Below are 15,220 nucleotides of genomic sequence, written 5' to 3'. Positions count from 1 at the left end.
AGAAATCATTGATGTGCAAGTTAAAGTCATTTTTCACTTAGCTAGATCCATTAACTCCAAAAGATTCAAAACTGAAAATATGGCTTTGGGTTTTAATACCTCATATCTATTGTAATTACAAAACAAAAGTTCACAATTTTATTATTTTAGTATGAAGAAATATAAACAAATTGGTTTTGTTTTGTTTTGTTATTAAATTAGTTTTCTCCTGTTACGCACTTTTGTCCGTTGCCTTTTTCTTCCCATTATTTCTTCATTTGATAACTGTACCGTTTTTCTTTTGCAACTGAATTTTGTATGAAATAAAAAGACTACTAGTTTTCTTTCCCTTTTTAACTTATTCTTTTATTTATACAATTTTACCCTTGATATATAGGTATTTTCTGCTAACAAAATATTTTTGTTAGGAGAGCTTAATATTTTACAACAATATTTGTTTGAAGAAATCAAGACCCTAACTTATACAAAACAGTGGACCGCGGGAAGACAAAAAAAAAAAAAGGTCAATAAGCGGTCCGTCTGAATCGGGCCGGAACCAGCCCCACTGTCAGAAGAATCTGGACCTTCAGCTGAGGCCTTCAATGGAATCGTCCACGGCAGCAAACTGGATGCACTCGTTTCTCTATCTGGGTTTTCTCTACTCACTTCTCTGCTTCCTCCACAACCAAATCTCTCACAATTTACTCATAGGCCATCGGCCTGTGAGAGTTAAGAAGACCAGCCCAGATCTTCCCCTTCGCTTCCGCTCTGATGGCACCTTCAAAATCCTGCAGGTACTTCACCTGATGCTTTGATTATGTATGTGATGCTTGAAATTATTGTGTAATTAAGATGTTAAGCAGTTTTTGTTAATGGGTTTTTGTCTGTGATTAAGGTGGCTGATATGCATTATGGAAATGGAGCCTTGACTCGCTGCAGAGACGTTTTGGACTCTGAGTTTGAGCACTGCTCTGATCTCAATACGTCTCGCTTCTTGAAGAGGATGATCGAAGCTGAAAAGCCTGATTTCATTGCTTTTACAGGTGCAGTTTTTTTTTTTTTTTTTTTTTCATTTCCCGTTTTCCCTGGAAATTTACAGATTGGTTTGGTTTTCTTGTTTTTAGTTTTCAAGTGTTGTTATTTGTTAAGATATTTTGTAGTTTGTTTTTACTCTTTTATTTACTTATGGTGGTGGATGTTAATCTTTTGGGGCGCTAGCTATATTTGCACATTAGGTAATCTAAAAATAAATTATCATGCTTTGAGCTGTTTAAAAATGAAAAGATTTAAAATTTTACCTGTAAGAATGCTTGTACTCAATCAGGCTTACTGAAATTAAGAAGTTTATATATATTAGAACTCAAGTTTTAAAATCATATATAAGTCAGTGGTACTGGAACGCATTCCACATTGTTCTCATCCTATGTGCCATATCCTTTTCATGGAGTTTTCATATCGAGAAGTTAAATGTGTGAAATTTCCTGGAAATAATAGAAATTATTTTGAAAAATGAGAAACTAAACCACCTTGACTGGTTACCAAACTACATTAAACATCTAGACCCAAGATAATATTCATATCAAGGTGCAGAAGCTTGATGCTTTAAGCTAAAACTTCTTCAAGTTCTGTATCCTATCTTATTAGGTGCATGCAGCTGTAGCCTCTAATCTTCAGCTATTAGACTCTTTCCTTCTAATTAACCAGGGCTGAAGTTCTTCATACGGCATTTAAGAGGTGGGGAAAAATTAAAAATGGGCTCAGTTGATTAGTTTGTGCATCCTCTGTATCTGGATGGTTCCAACTTCCAGTAAATTCTAAGTTATGTGAGTGTTTCTGAGTGAATGTAGGCATCAATTATCTGAATATAGGTTACTTTAAATGTAGTGTCATGGCCCAACTATATCTGACATAGTAAAGTAAAACTAACTAAGTACTGATCCCTCTCTCTCTCTCTCTCCCCCCCCCAAGTATTGATTTTGATTCTGTTTGTAAACAGGAGATAATATATTTGGGTCAAGCTCTGTTGATGCTGCTGAATCCTTGCTTAGAGCATTTGGTCCTGCCATTGAATCAGGACTTCCATGGGCAGCAATTTTAGGCAACCACGACCAAGAATCTACGATGAATCGTGAAGAACTGATGTCTTTTATCTCCCTTATGGATTATTCAGTTTCACAAATTAATCCATCAGCTGAAGATCTCTCTAATCTTGCCAGAAGAAGCAGGAAAAAAATTGATGGCTTTGGAAATTATGATCTGAGAGTATATGGTGCCCCAGGTTCCCATTTGGCAAACAGCAGCATCCTCAATCTTTTCTTTCTTGACAGTGGAGACAGGGAGACTGTTCAAGGAGTTCGAACTTATGGTTGGATTAAGGAATCTCAACTCGATTGGCTTCATGGCATTTCTCAGGGATATCAGGTATGCGTTCGACAAATTCAATCAACAAGGATGCTATGACTGCATATTGTTGCATTTTATCTGATTGATTTCAGATTGTTCTGATTATTATGAAACAAATTGAGAAACTTTTTACACTTGCTTTTTGAAGTGGCCTTTCCATTAAAATTCACGTATACTTTTCGTGGAAATGAGTTTTATATGTTATAAAATCATTTTAACCCCACACTTGTAAAATTACAATTCCATAGCTGCATCAAGTTGTTCATGCTATATGTGCACCATTGCTCAGCATGTTCTTCCAATTCCCGCAAGGGAGGTTTCATTAGATTTAGATTTCATTAAGATGTTGCAGGTAACACACTAACAGTGCCATAATTGAGATCAAGATCGCTCAGAAAACGCTTTTCCACAGGATAAACCACCAGCGCTTGCATTCTTCCATATCCCAATTCCAGAGGTCCGGCAGCTGTGGTACAAAAAGATTATTGGTCAGTTTCAGGAGGCTGTGGCATGTTCATCGGTGAACTCTGGAGTTTTACAGACCCTTGTATCCATGCGAGATGTGAAAGCTGTGTTCATGGGACATGATCATAACAATGACTTTTGTGGGTATCTGGAGAATATTTGGTTTTGTTACGGTGGGGGCTTTGGATACCATGGTTATGGAAAGGCAGGGTGGCGAAGGAGAGCAAGGGTCATATTGGCAGAACTCGGGAAGGGGGAGAAAGGGTGGATGGGAGTTGAGAGGATTAAGACATGGAAGCGTCTCGACGATGATAAACTGAGCAAGATTGATGAGCAATTGTTATGGGAATATTGCCATCAGTATAATTTGGGTGTAGGTATAGAAATTTTGGAATAGGCACTTCACTATGTTGTATATCCTCTTTCAGTTTTGTTGCTGTAGAAGTAATTGTATTTGTGTTGTATGATTATTTTTGATCCTGTAATCCCATATTTGAAAGAAAAAAAGAAAGAAATTTTTTCTCTGGTGCTCTCTCTCTCTCTCTCTCTCTCTCTCTCTCTCTATATATATATATATATATATATATATATATATATATAGATTGTTGATCGTTTAGTCATTCAAATGTATCAACTAAATAATATACGGTTTATCATGAGGGACATCATTGTAGGCAAGGACGGATACACAGAGGAGAAAGGGCGGTCAAGTGACCCCTGCAACCCTGGAATCTGCCATTAGAGGGGAGAAAATTGACCCGTGCAAATTGTTCGACGAAAGTTCCCCAAGGGCAGCGCTCCTCCCCAGCGCACGCTCTTATCGACCTCGCAATCTGATGCTTGTTGGGCAGCTAAGAAGAGACGCCTCAGATAAAGTCCACAAAATGTGATGTCAAATTTCACCTTCACTGCCTTGGTTCTTTTGCTTTCAGTTTCGTCAATTCTTCATTATTTTTCAATGTAGTTTGATGGCTATCTGTGATTTGCTCACTAATCTGAGATTTCAGTTTAGCTTAATGAGGACCCATTAGTTGGTCTGTAGGGAAAAAAAAAAAAAAAAACGGCTTCTTTTTATTTTAACTTTGAAAAAGTATGGATATTTGACAAAAGTGAAGATAACTGCTTGGTGGGACTGATATTTGATGCTTCATTTTGTATTTGGTTGATTAAATATTGATGGAAGTATAAATTTAAGATCTTGAAGTATTGGGCTTGGGGGAAATTAAGGCATTCCCTCCCAGCTATTTGGTTTGCCTTGGCTGAAATAGATTTCTTAAGAAAACGAAACAACAGAGAGGCTCAATTAGTTTTTTTATATGAATTTTCGGTTAGCTTTTCTCCATCAATGGTTGAGTGATAGCGTAGAGCATCTCTAGCAGACTTTTTATCCTTTTATCCCTAGCTACTTTGGTTAAAAAGAAGGAAAATCCTCCTTCCAGTAGACTCCCTATTTGTTTATATTGCGAAAGATGTATTCGCTTGTATTGATAATGAAACTATAATAGGACGTTTTCAGAATATGAAAACTCATCGTGGACAATTGTAATGTGATTTTTTCTATTAATTATAAATTATAAATTATCGTTTTATTTTTATGGATTTTTTTTTGGTATAGAAATTTTTTACCGTGTTAAATGTTGACCCTTGCAAGGAAAATTCATAGATCTGTCCCTGATTGTAGAGCCCACTTCGTATTGTATTTCACTAATCCAAACCGTCTATTTTATAGATATTCATACAAAGATCATCTTTGCAAAAAATACTTGAATTGATATCATATGACCACTCACTTGAATTCGATATTACAAAGATCATCTTTCAAATGACCTCCTATCCTTTAAAAAAATTAATAATAAGGATATGAACTCTTTACTTTTTACCAATTTCCTATTTGCTGTCTAAATCCTTAATATTTCATTCAAGGGAGGAGGGGAATGGGTATGGGCAGGAACGGATCCAGGATTTTAAAATGAGGTGGGCTAGATTTACCTTATTGAACTGTTAGATTTTAGGCTTATGGAATTGATCATGTGTGTGTATATATATATATAATTTAAAAACATATAATTTTTATTTTATTTGTTTAAAAGGCCTATTTTACACCAACAATGCCAGCTAAGGTCTACCATGATGAACAAAAATTAATTAAGAGAAAATAAAATTCATAAGAAAATTTAAAAATGAAAATTTATCATCACAAAGATAAGGTCATATAGACACACGGCAACTAGAGGTGACAATACAATTACCCAATTAGTTCAAATTAATATTTCTGCTATAAATGGGATTAACAATAAAATTAACTATAAGAAATAAATAAAAAAAACTCAGCTGGGCTATAGCCCAAGTTGTACAAGTCATAGGACTGTCCCTGGGTATGGGTGGGTTGCAATGGGGAAAGAGGGGAGAGTGTAGAAGAAATCGGGGGAAGGGGTGGGGGGTGGGGGGGGTGTCTGTTGGTGGTGGTCATGGGGAGTGGTGAAGAGAAGAAATGGGGGGATGGGTTTGGGTCAAGGGGTCCCAAGTTTTTTGTTTTTGTTTTTGTTTTGTTCTCTTTTTCTTTGATTGTTTCCAAAAAAATAATTTATTTTAATGATTTAATTGAAAATTGGATGAAATGTTGAAGATTTAGATCGCAGAGGGGAAATTGGCGAAAAAAAGGAGTTCATATCTTTAATTTTTCAACCAAAAAAAAAAGAAAAAAAGGATAGGGGGTCAATTGAAAATTAGGCACAAGTTCAGGGGGCATTTCACCAGTTTAGCCATTTAATTATTGTAAGTTTAGTACTTTCTTGAAACACTGAGTTCATCTATTTTGTAGGACACAATTAGATGTCAAAACGGTTTTCGATTTGTCTAATTTTTGGCAAGAATGATATATGAATGTAGTCTTGAAAAATAGATGGTTTGGTTTGAGTCATTTCAAATTAATATCCAACCTTAAAAATCTTGCAAACTTGTACACGAACTCACATAAACCTTGCATATTGATCTCCCTATTAGTGAATATGTTAAATTTTCCGTTAAATGTTTACGTGGCACATAGGTGTGTTTAACTCTAATGCGGACAAAGTGCTCCATGTGGACAAGAAATCGTAAGAAATTCATTATGTTTTAAAATAATTAATAAATCAAAATTTATAAAAAGATAAGATAACTTAAATTGAAAAATTAAAAATCGAATTAGATCAAGTCCTCCAATTAGATCACATGTTGCACTAGTGGTCCTTTTCAGTAAATCTATCAATTTTTTCGTTAAAAATAAACACCTGACCTACACTTTGGGGGCAAATGTGAGTTTTCTAAGCCAAATTAAAAATTAATTAATTAAATTAAATATTTTATAAAATAAATAAAGAAATAAATAAAAAACTAAGTACACAAAACAAAAAGTAAAAAAGAAAAGCCACATCCATGACTCCCTCAAATTTTGAAGTTACTCGGGAAGCATTCGCGATGAATGCCTTTTAAAACACACGGGAGGATTGTAGCTTCGGAGGGTCTGCTGTCTTGACCATCACTAAGAGCATTTTCAGCAACTAAGGCTGGACTCGGGCTGGGGGGGTGGGGGTGGTGTTTGGGCAAAAAAGTGATTTCCAGCAACAAAAGCAAGCCCGGGCAGATGGTGGAACCCAGCAGACTGGGCTGGCCCGAGGGCAAGGCTGATGTCAGCCCTGCGTCCAAATTTTTTTAAATAGTCCACGTGGCGCGCGCTGGGCTCTCCGATCTGATTTTTTCCAGCAATCCAACGGTGGCCAATGTTTGTGCAATAAAAAAATGGATAAAAATTTAAAAAAAAAACCAAAAAAATTACTGATTTTTATTTCTCTCTATACCTTATTTCCATTTTCAACATTTAAGTAAATGTATTTGTCCTTTTACTTTCATTTATTTTTATATTACTCAATTTACTTAAGTTTACAATGTAAATAAGGAAGTATCCCTCATTTGGATTCAAATAAAAGTACTAGAAAATCAAATTCCCACCAAATCAAAATATGGAAAATCGGTTTTAGTGCAAAATACGATTTAGACTAAAAATGATGGCTCATTAAGTCAATATATACTTCATATTAAAATCCCATAAAATCAAGTTTTCTTATTTGATGTGTAAGGAATAAAAGCCGCCAAAAATTATCTTAAGAAAATGATTATTTCGAAAAATCATTTTTCATACTTAGTCAATATTGCTCCTCTGCTACAAAAATTCTAGGTCCTCCAGTGTCTATAAATACCAACCAATACTCTTCACTTTTAACACCAAATCCTCATACTTTTTTTTTCCTATAAATACCAACCAATACAACTAATAAAATAAAATCTTATTCGAAAATATTATCCAATATGAATAGTATTGACACGTAGGAACCCAAAAATCTTATCCGAAAATATTATCCAAATTAATTGTTTAAGTAAAAAAAAGTTGTGAAAAAAACCAAAAAAATAAATAGTATTTGTCATGGCAAAAGGCAACTACTGGAAACACACTTTGCTTTCGGGGAGGGGGGGCTGTAGTTGCCCTAGGGCTCCCCTTGCCATGGCAAGGGGAAAACTGCTGGAAATGCTCTAATACCAACCTTGTTGGTTGCGGGTTTAATGGTAAGAGGCTCCATGATAGAATTATGTGCGTACATTGATGTTAGTGTTCACCCGTTTTATGTTTTGCTCCTGTGATGGAAGGGCGAAGTTCCCCACTGGCTTAGAGACCAAGTATTGGTCAACAAGTCAGCTTTCTTTGGTGTGCGAGCGTGCCACTGCTAGTGACGTAAATCCTAGCAGACTTTTTTTTTTTTAGAGTAGATGACTTGCGCCCCAAGTTACTAACTTCTAAAAATCAAACGATCGTGAATTTGGGTGAGGAATATCTCCCAAGTAAGTTCTTTTCTTGCCTCAGACTGGTGAGGACTTTCACAATTTATCTCAATATCAAATGGCTATTCTGGCCGGAAATGCTTAATATAAGTGAGATTGTTTCAGGCAGAACTGCCTTTTGCAAAACAAAAATTATTCATATCGACTCTAGGGAGGTTAGAAAATGGCTGGAACTCCGATTCTGCTTGGATGGAAGGTTCCAACTTGGGCTGGACTGGACGCGTCTGGGTTTACCTGTCCTATTTATGACTTCAAATGCTAGGCTGGCCTATAAATCGATACCAAAATTGGATTCTGGCAGAGCTTTATCTTCGCTTCACGCTCCGTGAGGCCTTCTGAGTAGGCAGAACTGCAACTTCCTCAGCTTGAAAGGGGCAGAATTGGCTATTCTCGATAATCTGGTAGACTAGGGATTGCACTACGAGAGAGTTGTTCTGCTTGAACAGGACTCTCCATTAATTTTGCTGAAGTCTCCACGTTTCGTGAAAACTCAAAACTCTGCTTGACTTGGCTTTTGCTGAACCAAATTTGTAACGAGAAATCTCGTTTTGAAGGACTTATTTTCTAAGTCTGAACTTTGGGATTTTGATCTAAGGCTAACTTTTCTTAGGATTCAAGTGAGCTTTTGGCTTTTCTTGTTGTTGTCTTTTTTTGATTGATGAATTTTTCGTCCCTTCTTTCTTGCCTACTTCTGTTTTTTTATAAGAGATCCTCTCTTGGAGGTGATTTTAAACTTTAATAATGGGCGGCAACAGATCTCCCAAAACGTAAAGCAGAAAAGATTTTATCAATTATGGCAGATAGGCTCCCAGTAGTCTTTTCCATAGCAATCCCTTCCCTAGTTTCCTGGGCGGCTGTTTCTTTGTTTTAACCAACGCCACCGCCTATGCTTCTTATGGCGGTTTGGTTTCTTTTGTGTCTCCTGAGTAATTCCTTGTTTCCCGTTCTAACTGAGAAGGCGTGACCTGTAATCCTTTGGAAGATGGCGTCTCGTTTTGGAGAAAAAATCTCTGAATATAGATGGGTTTTTTTTTGATCTTCTGTTTTGGCAGTTTTTCAGAGACGTCCCTTCCCATATAAAGAATTTTTAGTTTAAAAATGCTGACTTTCAAAGCTGAGGTAGCCACGTGAATGTGTTTTTTAGTCTTTTGGGCTTGAGTTTTAAACAAATATCTTCGTGGGCTGATCTTCAAAGGCCCAATATGGTAGTTTTCTATGCTTTTGGGCTTTCTGGGACTGGGTAAGTGATTTCATCACGGGCCTGTTTCTGGATCTTTTGGTATGTTAAATTTAGGCCCAAACAATGCCCCCATTAAGTCTGAATTGTTTTTTTGGAACGGTTTTTCAGACTTAATGTTTTGCCATGAATTTGCGCGCCAGTCTTTTTCGCTTCGTGTGTCTGTCACGTCCGCCCATAATGATCTGGAGTTCGTGGGGGAAGAAAAACGGCTATTTATTTAGCTAGTTACTAGCCAATAATCACCAGGTGTCGTCTCTTCTTCTTCTTCCTACGTTTCGAGCTTTTCCCCCCTTTTAAGAGGAAATTTCAAACCCTCGCTTGTAACCCTTCCGATTAAGAGTTTCTCTCTCTCAGTTTTTTATCGTCTCCTTCGAATCCTCCTTTCCTTTCATCCTCTCTGTGGTTCTCTTTCTTGATTTTTAGAGATGTCTTCCCCAAGGTCTCGTGCTCAGTCCTCTTCAGCTTCGATTCCTCCTGATTACATTACTGGGAGCGGGATTGATGCTCACGCGATAGAAGTTAGGAGCAAGCTTCATCCTTTTGCCCAGAAGAATCTGGATGAGAATGTTCTTCACTTGTTCGAGAATACCCTGGTGCTAGGGCCTCACTGGTTTGGCCCTGTTCCTGCTGAAGTGGCAGAACTGCTAAGAAAAGACGCTGAGGCTCCTTTGTGTTTTGAGAGCGCTTCTGCCCTAGCTTCTCATTCTTGGGTTAGCAAGAATTTGAGCCGGTCCTTCCCATCCAGCGAGGTGAGGAACAGCCCAGTCAAATGGGTGGACTGGATTGACAGACTCCTCCCGAGATATGGGGGCCACTGGAGGAGAGCTGGGATCTATGACGCCATTCTTCTGTCCAAGCAATCGATCAACAGAGATGAAAACCTGCTTGCTGCTGCCTTGTGTTTCTGGAATTCTGCCAGCAACACATTCGACTTCCGTGTAGGTCCTATGGCGCCAACCCTGCTGGATATGGCTCAGATTTTTGGGTTCAGGCCCCATGGCCGACCTGTAGATGCTGTTGGAGATTACCATAGGCGAAAAAATCAAGAGAAGGTGACCACTCCCTTCACTATTTCTCCAGCCACGATCAACCAGAACTGCTCCTTCTCCAACTATTTGAAGAGGTTTGGTACTGAGAAGGACAAGGACCAGCAACATATGTTGTTCCTTCTATATTGGCTGAATCGATTTGTCTTCCCCAATCGGTCTTCGGCAGTTCTGCTCGAGTATAGGCATCTGGCAGAAGCGCTTCATAATCACACTGATGTGGGGCTTGGGCCAACAGTTCTGGCTCACCTTTTCAAGAATCTATACACTGCCACCCTTGAGAATCCATTGAACCTGTCTGCTCCTGGTGCATTCTGGATGATCCAGATCTGGCTGCAGGTATATTTCCCCGAGTTAAGATTTCCAGACATAGTTCTGCCTGAAGACCAAGTTCTGGCCCTCCCCCTGATGTCGGCAGAAGTGCCCAAGCGCTCTCTTGAGGAATATTTGATGTTCTTCAGGCATTGCACCAAGAGGTCGGCTGCTCAGTGGCAAGTGGTGATCAGAAGGACCTATCCTTGGTTCCAGACTGGATTTCGGCTTTTCGAGAAGGAGCCAGAAGACGAGGCTGCCAGAACAGACTTCAGGAAGAAATTTCTGAGTATCACTCTGCCCAGAGATCTGCCCCATGGTGGGGGCAAACCTCCAAATTATCATCTGGGGGCAGAAGTCTACCATCCCAACTTCTGTGCAAGGCAGCTTGGCTGCCCTCAGCTTATTCCGCTGAAGTCATATCGGAGCTGTAACCGGGCCTCTTCCTGGAGAGATGCAGATGACCTGGAGGTGCACAAGGATGCTCGGTGTGCAGTGAATAAGATCAACAACAGCACGGATGCCCTCTATCCCTCATGGGAACCAAATTCCTGCAGTTCCACCGATTTTGACACCTGGTGGCATGCCAGATTCCAAAATCTGCCTGCCTCTGTTACTGCCCTGAAGGTGCTCTTCGATGGTTGGGAGAACTGGCTAGTTTTTGCGGATGGGGAGGCTAGAGCGCATATGATCCAGACCATCAAGGACATCAATGCACAGATTATAGAAGGTAGACATCTGATTCTGTCTGTTGTTTGTTCTGTCTTGATAATCTGCTTTTGACATATATTCTGCCTGTTATTAGATCCTTCTCTGACAAAGAACGTGGGCGGACAGTCTGTCCAGGCCGGAGAAGTGATTGGTAAGCCTTCTCCCTTTTAATTTTCTTCTGTCTTTTCCTGTTTTTTTGGCCTCTAACCTCTAACTGCTTGGTGCAGTCTCTTTTGTCATTGCTGCCGGGGATTTGGAGCTTCCTTCTGCCGATGAAGAGGATGATGTTGAGGCAGAACAAACCCCTGCCGAGGCTGTTCCTTCTGGCAGGAGAAAAAGAAAAGGGCCTGCTCCCCCTCTAGATAACACCGCGCGGCCTGGCATTCCTGGTGAGTTTGGAACATTCCAACTGTTCTTTCCGGATTTATTCTGCTTTTTCTTTTCTAATCTTTTACTTTTGTTCTGTCCAGCTGGGAGTCCTTCTCCTCCTCCCACCAAGTTAAAAAAGCTTAAGAAGAAGAGTGAAGTGGAGTACGTTGCTGTAGAAGAAGCTGCAGCAATCCAGGTCAGCCCTTCTGGGACGGATGACGAGCTGCGAGAAGCTTTTGAGGAGGTGGAGCAGGAAAAGGAGCTGCAAGAGCTGGAGGAGGTGTCCCAAAAGAAGGTGGCTGTGGCGGAAGATGATGTGAGTTTTAGTCTGTGACTTGCATCAGTTTCTCTTTTGCTTTATTCCTTCTGTTCTGTGCTTTATTCCTTCTGTTTTGACCCCCTTTTTGTAGGATGAGATTCCTGCTGAGGTGATAGCGGAGAGCATTGCCTTGGCGCAGAAGCAACAAAAGGGTCTGAGTGCTGAGCTGACTAGCTCGGCACTGGCTCTTTTTGAGGATGCTGAGGCAGAACATTCCACTGCCGCTCCAGAGGCCGAGGACCAGGTGGAGCCATCTGCATCAGACCCTGTGGATCAGGCAGAAATAACCGTTGTGGTTCCAGAAGCCGAGGTAGGAACAACTGCAGCTGCTCCTGCAATCGTGGTAATTTTTCTTCTCAACTGTTCATGCTTTCCTGCTATTCTGCTTGTTCTGCCTTTTTAAGCAGTTGCGTTCTTTCCAGGTGGAAGTGCCTAAAGTTACTGGTGTTCTGGCCGCTGTATCCAGCCTTTTGAGGCCCCCCATTGTTGCTGTAAGTTTCTCATAACTCTCGAGTCTTTTATTTTGCCTTTCCTCCTGGTCGTAACCTATGCTTTCTTCTGCAGATGCCTATTCATTCCCTTCCAGGATCATCTGCTACGGCTTCTTTCGCTGACCCAGAACTGGAGGAGTTTGAAGCGATGGACCTGGATGCTCAACTGGACAAGCTGGAAAAACTCAGCTCTCCTCCGAGCAAGGCAAAGCCTAGAGCAGTGCAGGAGGCCATGGAGAGGTTAAAAATCTGGCAGTCCACTGAGCTGGAGTTTGATGAGGATAAAGGGGCTCTAGATCAGCTGATGAAAGATCTGGACCTGCTGCATAGACAGAACATGGCTCCAAAGCCCATTCTTGAGATGGGCCTAAGCTTGGCCAGAGATGTGCTTAATCTGCACGATCGCTATGAGGATCTCAAGCCTACCTTCAAGACCTCTGAGTTCTGCAAAGCTACACACGAAGCCAATCTGGCTGACTTTGCTAGGCAGAAGGCAGAACTGGACCAGATGGTGGCTGGATATAAGGAGGCCAAGGCTACTGCGGATAAGTTGGAGAAGCAGATTGAAGAGCTTCAAAAACAACTGGCAGAGTGCAGGGAGGTGCAGAACAGGCTTGGGACTGGACTGAGTTCCAAGACCAAGGCCACCTTCCTGGTGCAGAGCATGGTTGCAGCCTCCAGGCCAGCTTTGGAGATTGCAGAAGCCTCGATCCACCAAGGGGTGTTGCTCCAGAAGGAACTTTCTGTCAAGAAGGCGAATCTGCAGGAAACCCTTAGAAAATTAGGATTTTAGTTTTTCAAATTCTGTTTCTTTATTTACCTGGACAAATTTGCCGCTATGGTGGCTATTTAAATAAAGTTTGCTCTGCTTCTTTTCAAACAGCATCTTACTACTTTTATTTTACCCTTGATGTAGTAAACAAAACATAACTTTTGGAAGTAAAAACGAAACTACTTTAAAGCAAAAATGGATTCATAAAATAGACAAAGTTTAGCCTTGTTCTTTCTCTATCCCGGGGTCTGTCTGTACAGCTTGTGAATCCCACATGGTTGGGTAGAATTTCTTTAACCATTTGCCATTGATTGGGGCATTGTGAATAACTCCATCTCTGTCCTGCAACCTATATGCCCCCATTCCGAGGATCTGGTTAATCACAAAAGGACCTTCCCACGTAGGTGACCATTTTCCATATCCAGCTATGTGTGCTCCAAGGGGCAGAATTGCCTTCCAGACTATCTCTCCTTCTTCAAAACTCTTGTTCTCTGACTCTTTTTGTTGTATGCCCTTGATACAGCCTGTTTTCCTGCCAAGAGTTTGTTGAGGGTGTCAATCCTACTTGCATCCAATTCTTCTAATTCAAGTAACATGGCTTGAGAGTAGTCTTCTCCTGTGAGATGGTGCTGGTGAGCAATTCTAAGAGATTGGACTGCTATCTCCATAGGCAGAATTGCATCATGGCCGTAGGTTAGAGCATAGGGAGTCATGCCAGTTGCTTCTCTTTTTGAAGTTCTGTATGCCCACAGAGTCTCTGACAACTTTTCATGCCATTGCTTTGGATTCTTCTCCAGCATCTTTCTGATGATATTGATAATCACCTTGTTACTTGATTCTGCCTGTCCATTAGCTTGAGCATAATAGGGGTAGATTGAAGCAGTTTGAACTTGAATGCTTCTGCCATATCTAGCATATCCCTAGATATGAAAGAAGAACCCCTATCAGTTGTGATTGATTCTGGAATGCCTAATCTTTGTATGATCTGTTCTTCTATAAAGGTGATGATCTCTTGAGAAGTTGTGGTTTTGATTGGCTTGGCCTCTACCCATTTGGTGAAATAGTCTGTAGCAACAATGATAAAACAATGCTGCTGGCTGCTGGCTGCTGGCTGGATAGATTTTGCCAATGAGATCCATTGCCCATCCCCTAAAAGGCCATGGTTTTACCACTGGATTCATGGGAACTGAAGGAGCCTGCTGGATTGGGCCGTGTCTTTGACAAGCTTCACATCCCTTGGAATAGTTGATGCAATCCTTCAACATGGTTGGCCAGAAGTAGCCATACCTTCTAATTAACCAGCACATCTTTCTTCCTCCTTGGTGAGCTCCACAGATCCCCTCATGGGTTTCTCCCATGACTTTCATATATTCTGTCTTTCCGAGGCACCTTAATAGCACCTCATCCTTACTTTTTCGGACCAAATCTTCATTCCACATGAGGTAGTTTGTAGCCATGATTCTGACTCTTTTCTCAGAGGGCAGAGTGGGATACTGCAAGTAAGTCATGATAGGCTCCCTCCAATCGTCTTTAGTGATTAAGGCAGAATTGACTTCTATCTCCATTCCTCTAGTCAGAACAGATGGTAGACTTTTTCTTCCTATCTTGATGATCCTTTGGACGCAGTCTTCGGGCATTTGTATGCCTGATGCTACCTGAGCCAGTTCATTGGCTGCAAAGTTCTCTTCCCTTGGGATGTGTTCCCAAGTAGCTTCTCTAAATTCTGTCAACAGATTTCTAGCTGCTACTAGATATACAGCCAGGGAGGGATTCAGACACTTGTATTCTCCAGCAATTTGTTTTAAGACAAGCATTGAATCTCCCAGGATTTCCACGGATTGGACTCCTAATTCTACCAACATTTCAAGCCCTATAATCAAAGCTTCATACTCGGCCCTGTTGTTGGTGCACTGGAAATCTAACTGGAAGGAATAGCAATGTCTGACCCCCAATGGTTCCTCCAGAACAACCCCGGCTCCTGAAGCCTTATCTGTTTTTGATCCATCAAAATATAGTTTCCAAGGTGTGAGATGAATCGAATAGATTGGATTGTTAAGGCAAACATGAACCCTGGTTAGCAAATTTGCATTTGCTATGTCCAAAGAGTCCATGTTTTCAATTTCCTCCCGTGGGTGATCTGCTAGGAAGTCTGCCACAGCTTGCCCCTTGACAGCTTTCTGGGGGACATACCTGAGGGTGAATTCTGTCAAAGCCAAAGTCCATTTCCCAATTCTGCCTCTC

General features: G+C 40.5%; 1 protein-coding gene and 1 pseudogene across 1 annotated transcript; one reads left to right on the top strand and one right to left on the bottom strand.

Annotated features, from left to right (window-relative positions):
• The first annotated feature begins 450 nt into the window (after nt 1-450).
• On the top strand, nt 451-3,369 carry LOC117614114 (probable inactive purple acid phosphatase 28). The gene is made up of 4 exons (XM_034342807.1): nt 451-773; nt 875-1,022; nt 1,976-2,400; nt 2,795-3,369. Exons 1-4 carry the CDS (start codon nt 582-584, stop codon nt 3,242-3,244), a joined length of 1,215 nt encoding a protein of 404 aa, XP_034198698.1. The 5' UTR covers nt 451-581; the 3' UTR covers nt 3,245-3,369.
• A 9,829-nt stretch (nt 3,370-13,198) lies between these two features.
• LOC117628092 lies at nt 13,199-14,244 on the bottom strand (annotated as a pseudogene).
• Nucleotides 14,245-15,220: the final 976 nt, after the last annotated feature.

Source organism: Prunus dulcis, chromosome 1, assembly GCF_902201215.1.
Source record: "Prunus dulcis chromosome 1, ALMONDv2, whole genome shotgun sequence".
NCBI lineage: Eukaryota > Viridiplantae > Streptophyta > Magnoliopsida > Rosales > Rosaceae > Prunus > Prunus dulcis.
The sequence above is the reverse complement of the archived record's forward strand: the minus strand, read 5'-3'. Positions and strand labels throughout refer to the sequence as shown.

Excerpts from the sequence above, each read along its gene's own strand:
- LOC117614114 (XM_034342807.1), top strand. The coding sequence starts at position 582 with ATGGAATCGTCCACGGCAGCAAACTGGATGCACTCGTTTCTCTATCTG. Across the intron at positions 774-874 it reads GCACCTTCAAAATCCTGCAG|GTGGCTGATATGCATTATGG; the intron begins GTACTTCACCTG and ends TCTGTGATTAAG. Across the intron at positions 1,023-1,975 it reads TGATTTCATTGCTTTTACAG|GAGATAATATATTTGGGTCA; the intron begins GTGCAGTTTTTT and ends GTTTGTAAACAG.